General features: G+C 40.9%; 1 protein-coding gene across 19 annotated transcripts in view; it reads left to right on the top strand.

Annotated features, from left to right (window-relative positions):
* The window catches only part of ILDR1 (immunoglobulin like domain containing receptor 1), an 86,534-nt gene that overhangs the window by 33,414 nt on the left and 34,994 nt on the right, over window positions 1-18,126 (top strand). Inside the window, exon 1 of one of the 19 annotated variants that reach the window (XM_055260710.2) lies at window positions 3,841-3,951. The exons of 9 other annotated variants lie outside the window; for them this stretch is intronic. Coding sequence is in view for 8 of the 10 variants with exons in the window: in XM_055260717.2 (XP_055116692.2) it covers window positions 17,721-17,778 (58 nt within the window). In the remaining 2 variants the exon portion in view is untranslated. Of the gene's footprint in view, window positions 1-3,840; window positions 3,952-16,473; window positions 16,529-17,506; window positions 17,779-18,126 lie in introns of those variants that run through there. 9 more of the 19 variants (XM_063630164.1, XM_055260713.2, XM_063630161.1 and 6 more) reach the window with 9 other exon arrangements.

Genomic DNA, 18,126 nt, shown 5'->3' with positions numbered 1-18,126 from the left:
CTATTTTAAATTCCATGTCAGTTAATTCCAACATCTTTGTCATATCTGTGTCTGATTCTGATGATTCCTTTGTCTCTTCAAATTTTGTTATTTCTTGCCATTTTGTGTGCCTTATGGTTTTTTTGTTGCAAGTTAGATGTGTTGTATAAGATAGTAAATACTGAGGTAAATATATTCTATGCTGCTGATAAACATGCCTTTCCTTCTGCAAGGCCTTTAGTAGTATGGGGATTGACATTAATTTAGTGTGGAGTTCAGTTGGATTTGAAGTTTGTTGTTAGTATCATTGACCTCAGTGCACTATAGGCTTCAGATTTCTTTAGTAATACCTATGGTAGGGTATGGGCTATTTGCCAGAGTGTTTCTCTAAATGTCTGCTCCCCACTTGGCTTTGTGTTTCCCTGCTTTGTTTTGGATCTCCCCTTCACACTGCTCCACAGAATGAATTTGTCTCTTGCAACTCTCTGAGCTATATTCTGTTCTTATTTTACTTGGCTTATTAGAGTGGTTATGATGATGGGGGACAGTTCTCTGATGTTCTGATCAGGTTTTGTAGTAGTCCATTTTCACATTTCTATAAAGAACTACCTAAGGCTGGGTAATTTTTGAAGAAAAGAGGTTTAATTGATTCACAGTTCCACAGGTGTACAAAAGCATGGCTGGGAGTCCTCAGGAAACTTACAATCATAGTAGAAGGTGAAGGAGGAGCAAGCACATCCTACCATGGTGGAACAGGAAAGAGAGAGAGAGAGACAGCGACAGAGAGACAGAGAGAGAGAGAGGAAGTACCACACACTTTTAAGCCATCATGCATCATGAGAACTCACTCACTATCATGAGAACAACAAGGAGGAAATCTGGCCCATGATCTAGTCACCTCCCTCAGGCCTCTCCTCCAATTCAACATGAGATTTGGGTGGGGACACGAATCCAAACTGTATCATTCTACCCCTGGCCCCTCCAAAATCTCATGTTCTTCTCACATTGCAAAATACAGTTATCCCTTCTCAGCAACCCCCTGTCTTAACTCATTTCAGCATTAACTCAAAAGTCCACACTCCAAAGTCTCATCTGAGACAAGGCAAGTCCTTTCTGTCTATGAGCCTGTAAAATCAAAGCTAAGTTAGTGACTTCCAAGATACAACAGGAATACAGGCCTTGGGTAAATGCTCCCATTCCAAATAGGAGAAATTGGCCAAAATGAAGGGGCTACAGGCTCCATGAAAGTCTGAAACCCAGCAGGGCCATCATTAAATCTTAAAGCTCCAAAATAATCTCCTTTGATTCAATGTCTCACACCCATGGCACACTGATGCAAGGGGTGGGCTCCCACAGCCTTGGGTGGCTCCTCCCCAGTGGCTCTGCAGGGTACGGCCCCTTTGGCTGCTTACATGGGCTGGTGTTGTGTGCCTGAGGCTTTTCCAGGTGCACGGTGTGAGCTGTTGGTGGACCTACCATTCTGGGGTCTGGAGAATGATGGTCCTCTTTTCACACTTGCACGAGGCAGTGCCCCAGTGGGGACTCTGTGTGGGGGCTCCAACCTCACAATTCCCCTCTGCACTGCCCTAATAAAGATCCTCCATGAGGGCTCCACCCTTTCGCCAGACTTCTGCCTGAACATCCAGGTGTTTCGATACATCCTCTGACATCTAGGCAAAAGTTTTGAAACCTCAACTCTTGCCTTCTGTACACCTGCTGGCCTAACACCATGTGGAAGCAACCAAGGCTTGGGGCTTGCACCCTCTGAAGCCATGGCCTGAGCTGTACCTTTGCCCCTTTAAGCCATGGCTGGAGCTGGAGCAGCTGGGATGCAGGGTGCCATATCCTGAGGCTGCACAGAGCAGTTGGGCCCTGGGCCTGGCCCGTGAAACCATTTTTCCCTCCTAGGCCTCTGAGCCTGTGATGGGAGTGGCTGCTATGAAAGTCTCTGAAATGCCCTGGAGACATTTTCCCCATTGTTTTGGTTATTAACATTCGGCTCCTCTTTACTTATGCAAATTCCTGCAGCAGGCTTGGATTTCTTCCCAGAAAAGGGGTTTTTCTTTTCTACCACATGGCAGGGCTACAAATTTTCCAAACATTTATGCTCTGCTTTCTCCCTTTTTTTTTTTTTTTTTGAAATGGAGTCTTGCTCTGTCACCTAGACTGGAGTGCAGTGGCACGATCTCGGCTCACTGCAAGCTCCACCTCCTGGGTTCACACCATTCTCCTGCCTCAGCCTCCCGAGTAGCTGGGACTACAGGTGCCCGTCACCATTCCTGGCTAATTTTTTGTATTTTTAGTAGAGATGGGGCTTCTCTGTGTTAGCCAGGATTGTCTTGATCTCCTGACCTTGTGATCTGCCTGCCTCAGCCTCCCAAAGTGCTGGGATTACAGGCGTGAGCCACCACACCTAGCATCTGCTTCCCTTTTAAATATGAGTTTCAGTTTCAGATAATCTCTTTATTCATGCATATGAATGTACATTTTTAGAAACAGCCAGGTCACCTCTTGAATACTTTGCTACTAAGAAGTTTCTTCCACCAGATGCCCTAAATCATCTCTTTTGAGTTCAAAATTTCACAGGTCTCTAGGGCAGGAGCAAAATGCCACCAGTTTCTTTGCTAAAGCATAGTAAGGGTGACCTTTACTCCAGTTCCCAATAAGTTCCTCATCTCCACCTGAGACTACCTCAGCCTAGACTTCATTGTTCATGTCACTATCAGCATTTTGGTCAAAACCATTCAACAAGTCTCTAGGAAGTTCCAAACTTTCCCACATCTTCCTATCTTCTTCTGAGGCCTCCAAACTGTTCCAAACTCTGCCTATTACCCAGTTCCAAAGTCACTTACACATTTTCAGGTATCTTTGCAGCAATCCCCCACTTTCCTGGTACCAATATTCTGTATTAGTTCATTTTCACACTGATCTAAAGAACTACATGAGACTGGATAATTTTTGAAGAAAAGAGATTTAATTGACTCACTGTTCCACAGGCTGAACAGAAGCATGGGTGGGAAGCCTCAAGAAACTTACAATCATGGTGGAAGGCAAAGGGGAAGCAAGCACGTCTTACCATAGTGGAGCAGGAAAGAGAGGGAAGAGGGAAGTGCCACACACTTTCAGACCATCAAATCTTGTGAGAATTCACTCACTATCATGAGAATAGCAAAGAGGAAATCTGCCCCCATGATCCAGTCACCTCTCACCAGGCTTCTCCTCCAATTTGACATAAGATTTGAGCAGGGACACAAATCCAAACCATATAAGGTATCTTTTATTTGGAGAAAAGGCATACAAATTTATTAATGTATACACAGGGAGAACCATAGAGTGATTATCCTAGGTTTCCATTTTAATCAGGCATTGTGAACCTGCTTCATGGGGGCCTTCACTGGTGTTACAACCCCTCCTCTAGATCTAGTACTAAGCCTAGAACCTATTCTTGCCTTTCTCCCAGGAATAAACTTTTTTTTCTTGTTTTCCTCCCCCGGTGGCAATGGGTTGCCACAAGCACCCTAAGAACGAAATTTTTGTTAACTTTATGCCTACAGAGTAAGCATTCTGTTCCATAGGGAAGATAGAGTAGATGAGTCTGGGCAGAGTTTTGGCAGTAGTTGCTGTCCCCTCACCAAGCCAGCCTGGTGATGAAAACTTTCTAAGAATTTTTTCCAATTTTTCTCTTGAGCTTCTAGTGGGATTTGATACAGTTTGGCTGTGTCCCTACCAAAATCTCATCTTGAATTCCCACACGTTGTGGGAAGGACCCAGTGGGAGGTGATTGAATCATGGGGGCAGGTCTTTCCCATGCTGTTCTCATGACAGTGAATGAGTCTCACAAGATCTGATGGTTTTAAAAAGGGGTGTTCCCCTGCACATCGCTCTCTTTGCCTGCCACCATCCACATAAGATGTGACCTGATCCTCCTTGCTTTCTGCCATGATTGTGAGGCTTCCCCAGCCATGTGGAACTGTAAGTCCAATTAAGCCTCTTTCTTTTGTAAATTCCCCAGTCTCGGGTATGTCTTTATCAGCAGCATGAAAACAGACTAATACAGAGTTCTTATAGAAAAAAGAAAAAAAAAAAAAAAACCTGCGAGAAAGTGTGAACTCTAAGGGGTTTACTGTATCACACTAGCCCATACTTAGCATTTAACAATTTATTAAACTTTTCTAGCTTGATTCTTGTTACTGGCTTACATGGCATCTGGAAGCATCAGCTAAGGTAATAAAATGCTCTGGTCTTGTTTTTCCATATGTGAGCTTGCTTTTTCCAGATTTTGTTGAATTTTTGCCCTGTGACCTCAGTTCTCTTAGGGATCCAAGAAATTTCATTTGTTTGCAGTTTGTCCAGGATTTTCTTGTCATAAGGATGAAAATAACTCTCTTTCTAGCTCTCTACATCTCTGAGGTGAAATCAGAACTAATATCTATAACTTTTAATATATAATTTCTAGAACTCAATGAAAATTATCCAGACACAAGAAGTTGCTGGATTTAACCTTGTGGTCAATATATTTAAAAATCAACTGTACCTCTATATACCAACAACAAATAAAATGTTAAAAATTAAATAACACTATTTAACATCAAGGGTATGTGAAATTTCTTCTAAGTTCTTACATTGGAAGTCTTAATAACATAAAAATTCCAATTCTTCCCAAATTGGTCTATTGATTTAATGCAATCCCAATTAAAACCTTAGCAGATTTTTATGGAAATTGACAAGCTGATTCTAAAATATATGTAGAAATGCAAAGAACCAAGAATAGTTAAGTCATTCTTGAAGAAGAAAAATGAGGTAGAAGGACTTGTTCTGGTACTTATCAAGACTTTTGTAGAGTTATAATAGTTAAAAGAATGTGATACTGGCACAAGGACAGGCAAATAGACCAATGGAAGAGAATCCAGAATCAGATTTACACATGTATGGTCACTTGATTTGGGGTAAAGATGACACTGCTGGGCAGCAGGGAATAAATTTCATTTTCAATGAAAATGTGCTCAGAAAATTGTTTATCCATAAGAGAAATAATAATTAAATTTAACCCCTATCTCACAGCTCAGTTCCACATGGATTGTAGATCTAAACGTAAGAGGCAAAATATAATAGTATTAGGAGATAATAAAGAAAAAAAATCATCATGACCTGGGGAATACAGCATTTCTTATATAAAACACCAAAATCTTAAGGACTTTAAAGGAAAAGATTGATAAACTAAACTTTATTAAAATAAATAATAAAAATATCTGTTTATCAAACAATAGCATTAAGAGAGCAAAATGGCAAGTCACAGATTGAGAGAAGGTACTTTGAACTTGTATAATCACAAAGGCACTATATCCAGGACACATAAGAAACTTCTGCAAACTCCAGTAAGAAAAAAGAAAGTGAATAAATAAAAAAAAACAAAAGATCCCACCGAGACTCAAGAAAGGATATCCAAAAGTTCAAGAGTCCAATAAACATGAAGAAGTGTTCAACGCTATTAGTCATTAGGGAAATGCAAATTAAACCACAGCAAAATACCATCTCACACCCACCAGCAGAGCTATAATTGAAAAGACTGTTAGCTCCAAATATTGCCAAGGATGTGGAACAACTAAAAATCTCAAACACTGATAATGTGTAGGTAAATTTGGAAAAATCTTTGGCATATTCTACTAAGTTTGAACATATACATACCACATTGGTTATCTATTGCCACATAACAAAGTACCCTAAGACTTAATGATTTAAAACAACAAACATGTTTCCTCACTGTTTCTGTGCGTCAGGAATTTGACAGCAGCTTGGCTGTATGGTTTTTAACTTAGTGTCTCTCATGAGTTAGAAGTCAAGGTGGCAATTCTTCCGAAGACTGGACTGCAGCTGGAACATTTCTTTTTAAGATGGCTCACTCCCTTGATTATTGGCAGAAATTCTTGGTTCCTCACATGGGAGTGAGCCATCCCTTCTTACCATGTGGACCTTTCCATAGTACTGCTTGAGCATTCTCATGACATGGCAACTGACTTTTCCCAGAGTGGACAAGGAAGAAGCTATAATGCCTTTTATGACCTAGGCCTGGAGATAATACACTACCACTTCTGCTATTCTATGTACTAGAAGTAAGTCACTAAGTCCAGCCCACACTTGAGGGTCATGGATTTAGTCTCCTCCTTTTGAAGGGAGGAGGGTTGAGGAATTTATGGGCATATCTTAAGATCACCATACATATCCTATGACCAAACGATTTTACCCTGAGCTGTAGAAGCAAAAATGGATGGATGGGTGACCCTCAAAACAATGTAACATGTAAAAGAATGTTTATAGCATCATTATTCATAATAGCCAATTAGCAGAAATCAAATGTCTATCAATAATAGAATGGATAAACACATTGCAGTATATTCTAATACAATAGAATACTATTCAGAAATGAAAATAAACTACAAATACATGCAAAAACAGAGAAGAATCTCACCAACATATTATTAAGCAAAAGAGATAAACCCCCAGAATGTGTACTACATTGTTGTTTTATATAAATGTTAAAAGGAGGCAAAGCCAATCTAAAATATAAGAAGTCAAAATGGTGGTTACCTTTGGGGAGAAGCAAGGAGGGAATAATTAAGCAGGGTTACAAGAGAGTTACAAGAGGGAGCTTCTGTTCTATATTTTGTCTTGAGTGGTGGTTACAAAGGTATATTTATGTTGTGATAGCTCGTTCAGCCATGCATTACTGATTTGTGCATATTTCAGAATTGCCTTATACTTCAATTTTTAAAAATTGTTAAGATATCAAGGAAATAAACAGTACTCATCCAGCAAGAAAGAAAACAGGTATGTGTGCAATTTGGCTTGAAAGTAGCCAGTGTGTAATAGCTGCTTTAGACCCAGGGTTGGTGTCCAGTTGCATTTGGGCCGCTATAAAAAACTACTATAGACTGGATGGTTTATAAACAACAGAAATTTATTTCTCATAGTTCTGAAGGCTGTGAAGTCCAAGATCAAGGTTCTGGCAGATTCAATGTCTGGTGAGGACAGACTTCGTGGTTCATAGATGGCTATCTTCTCTCTGAGTTCTTACATGGCAGAAAGGGTCAGAGAGTTCTTTGGGGGTCTCTCTTGTAAGGGCACTAATCCCATTCATGAGGGCTCCAACCTCATGACCTAATCACCTCCCAAAGATCCCATCTCCAAATACCATCACCTTGGGGACTAGGTTTCAACATATGAATTTGGGGGCACAGAAATATTCAGTCTCTAGCAGTTGATAAATGCAATCTGTGGCAGGCCTCAAAGCATATAGTTGTGGTAGACATTGGTGGTAGCATCAGTCTATTCCCACAAAGTCTGAGTTGTAGAATGTTGGTTCTGAAAAGATCTTCTGGATCATTTGGTCCAGTGATTTTTCAAACTGACCTCCCTGGCAGAGACAACCCCTTAGGTACTCCACACCATGTCAGAAATTCTCAGAACACAGTGTGAAAACTACTGATCTAGCTAACTTCCTGGTGCTACAGATAAAGAAACTAATATTTAGAGAGACTGTTACTTGTTTAGAGTTATGCAGCTACTTGTGGCAATGTCCCGAGATTCATTCCCATCTGAATGTAATATCACATGTTATGCTGTTCTGGTGGAGAAGGAAGAAAGGGGAAATGTTACACATCTCAGGGCCATGAGCTTTGGAGTAGATACTCTCCTAGTCTGTCACTCTAGGCGACGAAAAAGAGAAAGTTAGCAAAGAGAAGCTGAGATAGAAAACATGTTAGAAAGTGTTCCATTTAGAGGCTGCCCTGGGGAATGCCCTATTTTGTCACCAAGATGCAAGACGTTCTCTCATTCAACTCATGCGTTAACTAGCTTCTCAGCTCTGGCTGCACATTAGAACCACCTGGGAACTTTAATAAGATACTGGTTCCTGGGCCTCCCCAAAGACTAATTGAAACAGACTTTCTGGAGTGAGCTGGAAAGAATAGGATATTTTGATTCTCATTGAGCTTAACTGAGATGTATGTGGACTGACCTGATCATTTCAGAGTAGCTCTGACTCTGAACAACGAACTGAGCCTTGCCAGAAGAGTAAGAAACACTTAGAGAGACAGAGAGAAAGAAAAAACTCCTTGCCTCTTTGTTCTGGGACTGAGCTCACAGAGATAATGAAAGGGAAACCATTAAAACCATCCATAGTTGGCTACAGAGTGGTGGCATGATTCAACAGAAGGAATTCACATCCACTAATCATAGCCTCTTGCATTTTGGTCAAGAAGAGGTTGCAAAGAGATGGGAGGATGTGGGGACAGTGGCAACTGGCAATGACAGGGAAGGGGAGAAGCATGTGGCTGAGTGGTATTGTGTCTGTTTCCATACTGATAAATAATTTTCTCTCTCTCCCTCCCCTCCCCCTGCTTCCTGTTGTCAAAGGAGGTGGCGGCAAACTTCAGACACTCTACCTTTGTTGCTATGACTTGAGGACTTGAACCTCTTCTCTGCGGCTCTAGTCCTAGGAATGCAGCCCCCATTTGTCCTTGGTTTCTCCCCTTATAATAAAATGTTGAAAGAATTAGATTCTTAGGCTGTGCATGGCAAGTGCAATTAAAGTTCCTTGGTTTTATAAGTGGCTTTTGGCAGACCATGGAGTCTACACTTCTACTTAGAATGGGTGGATCCTAGCAAGACTTTTCTCTGAGAGAGGTCACCCTTAAAGATACTTTAGTTCCCATTCCTTTTTCCAGCTAAGGGAGCCTGACATCTTCCTAACCTGGATTCTTCTCCCCTTTGAAGTGTAGAATGCCAGAAGTGAAAAGAACCAAGAGATTATTACATCCAGTTTCCATTTTGTAGATTAAAAACACACTTGAACAAAAGTGATTTATGTAAGGTTACCCAGTATGTCAGGGGAAATGTCAAGGCACAAACATACTTGGTTTAATTCTGTAGTAAAAGGTCACTAGTTTTTGTCTTTAAAATATTTATAATGATAAAATACGCCAAAGATACATAAAAGTACATAAAATAATACGCACCATCTTATATCACCTAAATTTAAATGATTTTGCATGTCTAGTGTGTTTCATATGATTGTAAAAAAAAAAATGTTAAGGATTCAGCTAAAGCACCCCCTAATCCATCTCTCTCCTCCCTCCCTCCTCAGGAGTAACAACATTTAAGACTGGTGAGTCCCATTCCCCTGAATATATATATATATATATATTTTTTTTAGATGGAGTGTCACCTGTCACCCAGGCTGTAGTGCAGTGGCTGGATCTCGGCTCACTGCAAACTCCACTACCCTGGTTAAAGCGATTTTCCTGCCTCAGCCTCCTGAGTAGCTGGGATTACAGGTGTGCACCACCACGCCTGGCTAATTTTTGTATTTTTAGTAGAGACGGGGTTTCACCATGTTGGCCAGGCTGTTCATGAACTCCTGAACTCAAGTGATCCACCCACCTCTGCCTCCCAAAGTGCTGAGATTACAGGCATGAGCCACCATGCCCGGCCCCCCTGTATATTTTTATACTTTGTTCTACATACATATGTATCTTCCATAATACTATACTATATTGTTTTGTGTCTTAATTAGCATAATGCATCAGTCTTTTACAGCTTCTTTATTCACACATTATATTTTTAATATTCACCCATGTTGTAAATCTAGTTAATTCACTTTAACAGCTGCATATTATCTCATTCATGAATAAACACCACCCTATTTGTCTATTATTCCTCCATTGTAAAGTTGTTCCCAAGTTTTGCACAAATCGCTGTGCAATGAACATCCTTGCACATGTACCTGTGTCCAAGAATGAGTTTCTATAGAGTAAAGACCTTGAAGGGAAATTACAGGGTCCTAGGATATGTACACCTTTAATTCTACAAGATATTGTCAAATTGTTCAACAAAGTGGTTGACTCAATTTACACTTCTCACATGTTTGCCAATACTTAGGTAGCTCAGACTTTTACATTTTAACCAATTTGATGGATATGAAATACCATTTGTTGTTTGGGTTTCCATCGTCCTGATTACTGGTACAAGTTGAGTATCTTCTAATGTTTAATAGTGAATCAGATTGCTTCTTATGTGAATTACACGTTTATCTGCCTTAGCAGAGGGTTGTCTTCTACTGATTTTTAAGAAGTTCTTTATTTCCAGTTATAACTTTTTTGCCTTTTTCATGCACAGCAAGTATCTTTTCCTAGTTTGTGACTTTTAAAAAAATTTTTATGCAGTCTTTTGGTTATAGAACTTTTTAATTTAATATAGTTGAATGAGAATAACAAACTGTTTTTCCTTTCACACAATACTTCAGTTCTGACACAAGATATGAGGGTATTTTTTCCATACCAAGCAGTTTTCCTCTTCTTTTTTTTTTTTTTGAGAGAGTCTCGCTCTGTTGCCCAGGCTGGAGTGCAGTGGTGCAAACCTGGCTCACTGCAAGCTCCACCTCCTGGGTTCACGCCATTCTCCTGCCTCAGCCTCCGGAGTAGCTGGGACTACAGGCGCCTGCCACCACGCCCAGCTATTTTTTTTTTTTTTTTTGTATTTTTAGTAGAGACGGGGTTTCACTGTGTTAGCCAGGATGGTCTCAATCTCCTGACCTAGTGATCTGCCTGCCTCAGCCTCCCAAAGTGTTGGGATTACAGGTGTGAGCCACCACGCCCGGCCAGTTTTCTACTTCTTGGTGGACACCAAGTGAACATCCTACAATTGTACTCAATTCTAATACAATTACCTGGAGATAGCATCAGATCCCAAAGATTAAGGGTTCAGCCCCTTGAAACTGTCCTTTCCAATTTCAGATGCCAATTGCGAGTCAAGGTTATCACCTATGTCTCTGACCATCTGGCTATAAATTGGAGGTACTCACAACCCTCTTGTCAGGTTCAATAATTTTCTAGAATTGCTAACAGAACTCAGGTAAACAGTTTACTTCCTAGATTACTAGTTTATTATAAAGCATACAACTCAGGAACAGCCAGATGGAAGGGATGCACAGGGCAAGAAACGGGGGAAGGTAGGCCCTTTTCAGGTGTGCTGCCCTCTCAGCACCTCCACATGGTCGGCACCATGAAAGCTCTCCAAACCCCATCCTTTGGGGGTTTTATGGAGGCCTCATTACACAGACATGATTGATTAAATCATTTGTCATTGGTGACTGAACTCAATCTCCAGCCCCTCTTCCCTCCCTGGCACTACCCCCCATCCACAAACTAGGTGTCATCAGTCATCTATTAGCATATTTATTAGTCCATTTTCACACTGCTGATAAAGACATACCCAAAATTTGGTATTTATAAAGAAAAAGAGGTTTAATGGACTCACAGTTCCACGTGTTCGGGGAGGCCTCACAATCATGGCAGAAGGCGAAAGGCTCATCTTACATGGCGTCAGAAAAGAGAGAAATGAGAGCCAAGCAAAAGCGGAAACGCTGGATAAAACCATCAGCTCTTATGAGACTTATTCACTACCCTGAGAACAGTATGGGGGAAAACTGCCCCATGATTCAATTATCTTCCATGGGGTCACTCTCACAACATGTGGGAATTATGGGAGTTACAATTCAAGATGAGATTTGGGTGAGGACACAGCCAAACCATGTTAGCATACAAAAACATAATTATTACTCCAGAGATTCCAAGGGTTTTATATGCCAGGAAAGGGGAGAGAGGGACTAAATACATGTTCCTTATTATGTTGCAATAGTTTATATATCAGTCTCCCTTAATGAGTTATTCTTTTTATTTTCTGTTGAAATTTTCATTCTTTTCTTCAAGGTCATATGGGTATTCTGTATTTTCTTCTAAAAGCTTGAAGTTTTTGCATTTAACAATGAGATTTTAATTAGTTTGGAATTCATTTTGTACGTGGTATCAAGAAAGAATACATTTTATCTTTTAACATAAGAATAATCAATTGTCCCAGCATCACCTATAGAATAGTTTATGGTTGTCCCCCTGAATTACGATGCCACCTCTGTGATATATCAAGTTCCCCATCTATATGAGTATCTACTTATGGAGTTTTACGTTCTTCTTGTCTGTTTGTCTATCCATGTGCCAATGCCACACTTTCCACTGCTCTAGATTTCTAATTTTGAAGTCTGATAATGCAAATTCTTCCTTCTTCTTCTAAACTGTCTTGTCTATTTACTACCTTATAATTTCCAGTTAATTTTAGAAATGGTTTGTAAAATTCTGAAAAATTTTTGTATTCTTATTAGAAATACGTAGAATTTGTTAATTTGGGAAGAATTGTCATCCTTAATGATACTGAGGGTTCTTATCCAAGAACACAATATATCTTTGCATTAATTTAGGTCTTTAAAAAAATGTTTCAGGCTAGACGCAGTGGCTCACTCCTGTAATCCCAGCACTTTGGGGGTCCAAGGTGGGTGGACCACTTGAGATCAGGAGTTCAAGACCAGCCTGGCCAACATGGTGAAACCCCATCTCTACTAAAAACACAAAAATTAGCTGGGCATAGTGGCGGGTGCCGGTAATCCCAACTACTCAGGAGGCTGAGGCAGGAGAAGCTCTTGAACCTGGGAGGTGGAGGTTGCAGTGAGCCAAGATTGTGCCACTGCACTCCAGCCTGGGTGACAAGAGTGAAACTCTGTCTCAAAAAACAAACAAACAAAAAAATGTTTTCATTGAGAATGCTGGCTTGATACTTACTTAAAACAGTAACAAAAAAAAAAGAAAAAAATGTTTTCAGTAACTGTTTGCAATTTTCTTCATTAAGCTATTCCACATATTTTGTTGGACTTATTTCTAGTTACTTAATAGATTCATTGTGTATTTTTAAGTCATATCTTCCAAATATATGTTGCTGGTATATTCAAATGTCACTGACATTAATATATTGAGCTTGTTTCCAGCAGCCACTCTTGTTAGTCCTTATATATAATGTATAGATTCTCTTAATATTCTGTGTAGATAACGTAATATTATCAATAATATTTTTACTCTTCATTTTCAGCCTTTTAATTCTATTTTATAATTGTGTTGGCTAGAATATCCAGTATAATGTTGAATAAGAGTTGTAATAATAAACATACTTGTTCCCAGACCCCTTTCATTAGCTTCCACCACCTCCTGCTTTTATCCTTACTCCAAGATTGTTTTGTTCTAGGCCACTAGCCAAGGAGGAAGGCTCTCAGTCCCTGCTGACCCAGACTTCCCTGTACAGGCATGCAGCTCCTACAAACCTCGTTCAGCCAGTTGCGCTTAATAAAGGTTTCCAACCATCCTTAGGAGTTTTATTTTGGTGGTCCACTACTCTCTGGTGCAATGTGTCTGAGGTGCTTGAAAACATTTTATTCTTTCTATATGTTTATGTTCATTAAAGGAATCACCATCTATCTAGGGTCAATAGTCAGAAACCTATATCCTTCTCTCAACCCCCACACTAATTGATCATCAATTATGTCAGTTCCACATTCTACATAACTGTCAAAATATTCTCTCTTCTCCATTTCCAACACCAGTTATTGGCTTGGGCCCTCAGTTCTCCCACCTTAACTATAGTAACAGTTTCCTAACTAGTCTCCCTGTCTTTCATCTAAATTCCTGAACACCATTCTTCTCACTACTGCCAAGTTTATCTTTCGAAAATACAATTCTCGTTATGCCTCTCCAGATTTAAAATGCTTCATTGGCTCTCCATTGTCTCCTGCATGAAGTCTTAGTTCTCCAGCTGGTCATACAAACTCTTTATTTATTCTGGCTAGCTCTCTAACACACCAGCCTAGCAAAACTTAAGTGCTTATTGTTCAGCTATGCTGTTTATTGGTGCTATGATTTTTGTATAGGCTGGTCTCTCTGCTTGGATTGCTCTGGCAAAGTCATATTCATTTTCAAACCTAGAGCAGATGTCCTTTCCTCTGGGAATTATTGACAAAGAGTGCAGCAAATATTTATTGAGTATATCTATATTTCAGATACTATGCTAGATGCTGGGAATACAAAATGCATAAGACATAGTCTGAATCTTCTAGTGTCAATCAGCTACTTACACTTCTTACCTCCCTTTAGCTTTAAGTGCCTGGTGCATGATTTTTACTTACCTGATTCTTCATTCTTTTCCCATATGTCTACAAAATCTTCTCCATTCTTGATAAATACTATACACATATAAATGTACAAATATTACATTATTCTGAAATACAGATGCACATATATAGTATTCAGAAAACACACAGTATTCAGAAACATTCATAGACACAGTTTCAACTAGGAAGTATGATTACAAATGATGAGATAACAGCTTAGTACTTTGTGGTCAGATCCTACCTCAGTCAACACACAGAAGCATCGTACATCTAGGGTGGTGAAGGGTATTGTGTTCTGAAAATAGATTGCCTAAATTTGCATCTCAGCTCTGCTACTTACAAGCTGGGTAGCCTTGGGTAAGTTAATGAACCTTTGCACCTCATCTGCAAAATGAGGACAATGATGATCCCTGCGTCATAGTGCTGTTCAATACAAATTATTGAATTTGTATTTACTTCAATAATGAAAGTGCTTGGAAGCTAGTTTGAGCATAGTGAATTATTTCAATTGGTTGTTCCCAGTCAGCTACAGATAGAACTCCTTGTTGTCTTTCTCCCATTCTCACTAGCACACTTAGCTAGTATTTTTCAAAAAGTGCTTAGAATAGTGCCTAAGACAATGTGTTTAATACAGGGTAGCTATTATTGTAACTTTGTATAGGAGGAAGTCACTATCAGCAGGTCAAGTGATTTTTACTTTATATCTAGCAATGAAAGAACTGCTGTTGTTCTGAGCCAAGTACATACTCTTATCTAATCTTTATTGGACGAATGGCACATGTGGGAAGAATGACTGGCCCAAGAGAGCCCAAAGCTGTGGGATTCAGTTTTCCCTTATGTATAGCTAAATAACATATGTGGAAAGAAATTGTATTAGCACACATTGACAGAGCCAGCTAGCTGTAAACACAGACAGATGGAAACATATTAATAGCTAGGTGAGGGTCTATAATGTAACAGCTAAGAGCACAAACTCTGGAGTCAGATCACCTCACCTAGGCTCATTATTCTGCCATTTACCAGCATCGTAACATTGAGCAAGTTATCTCTTTGTACCTCTGTTTCCACATCTATAAAATGGGATTGATAATAATAGCCCTTATTTCATGCAGTTATTGTAAGACTTTAATGAAATAAAGCATGTGAAGCACTAAGAACATTGCTTGGTACATAGTACATAATAAATAATGAAGAAAAAACATGCATGCAGTAGACAGAGAAACAGGTGAAAATAAGTCACCTAAGTGTTCACTTCAAGAGAAGCAATGAAGGTAGATATTCAACTGGATAAGTAATTCTCAAGGGAAAAGTAAGGAAATTCTAAATCTAATGCACTTGAGGTAAACTTTATTAAAGCTATTTTCCATTTGTTTACATAGAAGTCTCCAACTTATCCTCCCAATTATGTTTGGTTTACAGCACCAGGATTTCCCAAAATATGTTCCGTGGAGCATCTGCCCTAAACCATATGTGAGAAAAAAGGGTTTTGTGGCTGAATGACTTTGGGGGAATGCTGAGTGTCATATTTCTTTCTATATTCAAATGTACATTAACACTCTAAGGTTTAATATGTCCTGAAAAATTGTTTCATTCAGTTTAATCCAGCATTTCTTGAATTGACTTAATAATAGAGCCCTTTTTACATATACTGTGTATTAACATTCCAGGGAACTACTGTTCAATGGAACAAACATGGGAGAAATGCTGGCTTAGATGAATATTAAAATGGCCTTTATACCAAAGCGGGGGCTGAGGGGTATGGGGGGGGAGGTGTGGGAAAGACAGGGCTCACATGTCTTTTTAGACTGGAATTTAGCATTTGCTGAAGACTATTCACAAACCCAGAAACTATGCAAATCCCTCAGGATGACAGACATCCAAACATACACAGTGTTGCCGGGAGCATGTACAGGGTCTTTAGAGGTGGTTGAGGGACCTGACCCCCAACCCTCACACTGCAGCTTCCTCCTGCTGCTGCTGCTGCTGCTGTGCTAGGATCCCTCCACGGAAGACATATGAGGCTCCTAAACATTTTACCATCTATCTTTGGCCACATACTTCCTGAATTTACTCTCTGGAAGAGAAGAGGCCCACTGGGGAAAAGAGAAGCCAGATCCAGGAGGGAACCGGAAGAAGGAAAGACAGGGAAAAGAGACTGGGTTAAGATCCTGCATCAGATCTAGGACAAGGATGCTCCTCTGGGTAGAGGCGAAATGAAGGATATCAGCAACGCAGGGTAAGGGGCCCTCTCACAGCAGAGCAGGGCGTGACATAAGCTCAGGAGAAATAATATTGACTTCTAAGATTAGTGACCAGAATGGGAGCTTCCTGAAACTGTGTTTAATGAATTTAATGAATTTTTATTCATTTATTTTTCTTGAAGAAAAATGTGATGGCTGGTGGGCTTCCTGCCGTGGAAGGAGAGACTGAGATTACATGCTACGTGGCCTGGTGCAAAGAGACCTAGAGTCTTTGCAATGCAACAGGTCAAAACCTTGATCTGGCAAGGTCAAAACCTTAGTAGGGGCTGAGATCTGTGAGTGGCTTCTCAGTGACAATGAGGGATAAGAAAAAATAAAATAAATATATACCTACTTATAATATTTTTATAAGAAAAAATAAACATTAGAATAATATTAGAATAAATAATAGAATAAATAAATATACCTACTTGAACAATGCGTAGCTATGGAAAGCGGCAGCGGGATTTTTTTAAACTCCCATAACTTTATATTTTTCATAATATTTTACCTTTATAGTTGTAGAAACTTGAGTCAACTTCTCTAGTTTATCTCTCCCTTCTAGAAACAAATATTTATTTATTTATTTATTTATTTATTTATTTATTTATTTATGTATTTTTGAGACCGAGTTTCGCTCTGTCGCCCAGGCTGGAGTGCAGTGGCGCGATCTCCGCTCACTGCAACCTCCGCCTCCCAGGTTCAAGCAATTCTCGGGCCTCAGCCTCCGGAGTAGCTGAGATTACAGGGGCGTGCCACCACGCACGGCTGTTTTGTATTTTTATTAGAGACAGTGTTTCACCATGTAGGCCAGGCTGGTCTCGAACTCCTGACCTCAGGTGATCCACCCGCTTCGGCCTCCCAAAGTGCTGGGATTACAGGCGTGAGCCACTGCGCCTGGCCCAGAAACGAATCTTTAGTTTCTAGAAAATCTGAACAGACATTACGTGTAAACTTCATATTACTGTGTTTTTAGTGAAACAATGTTTTGCAAGTATTTATAAGGGAATGGAAATACAACGCAGGAAACACACCCTAGAAAGTTATATCCACATAATTCTAGAAGGAGAGGGGGATACATTTGCGGGGGGTGAGGTTTGCCGAGAACTTCTGGAGGAAAGTGGGAATCTTCTCCGTCGGCGGGGTGGGGGACAGTGTTTCAGCGAGCAGGAGGCGGCGGCAGGTAGGGAAGGTGGCCGCAGTCCTCCGGGAGCCGGGGGCGGAGCAGGAAACGGCGGCGCGCGGGGCGGGAGGCGGAGCCGCGGGGCGCGCCGCAGGTGGAGACGAGCCGGGCCGCACCTGCCCCGGGACCAGAGCGGACGCTCCCTCCCCGCTGAGCCGAGTGAGGGGAAACCCGAGGGGTTCCTTGGAGAAGGTGGTGCGTCCTGGGGCGGCAGCTGAGGAAGAAAGACGCAGTGCCCCGAAGCCCCTGAGCTGAAAAGGGCCAGAAAGGGGGCGGCATGGCATGGCCCAAACTGCCCGCACCTTGGCTGCTACTCTGCACCTGGCTCCCAGCAGGTGAGCCTTGGAAAAATGGTACCCACCCTGGACCCAAGGAGACAGGAAGCCACTGTGGCCTGGCCTTGCAGAGCTGGCCGCGGGCAGGGCAGTGGAGGCCTGGGCCGTGCTCTGGTGGCGCTTGGCATTGGCGCCAGGAGGTGCGGGGACTGGATCGAGTTTCTGCCTGTGGGAACCTGTTGCTTTTCTCTTTTGTTAGTCCAGGCCCTTCCCAAACAGGTGCGACTAAGAAACCTGGAGCCTTTGAGCTTTCCTTCCTGCAGTCATTAGGCAGTTGTTGATCTCTGAAGCTGAACTGATAGGGGCAAAAGCACCATTCTTAAAAATTCCTAGTTACTTTTTCCTTTC

This window comes from Symphalangus syndactylus, chromosome 21 (genome assembly GCF_028878055.3).
Source record: "Symphalangus syndactylus isolate Jambi chromosome 21, NHGRI_mSymSyn1-v2.1_pri, whole genome shotgun sequence".
NCBI classification, from domain to species: Eukaryota; Metazoa; Chordata; class Mammalia; order Primates; family Hylobatidae; genus Symphalangus; species Symphalangus syndactylus.
The sequence above is the reverse complement of the archived record's forward strand: the minus strand, read 5'-3'. Positions and strand labels throughout refer to the sequence as shown.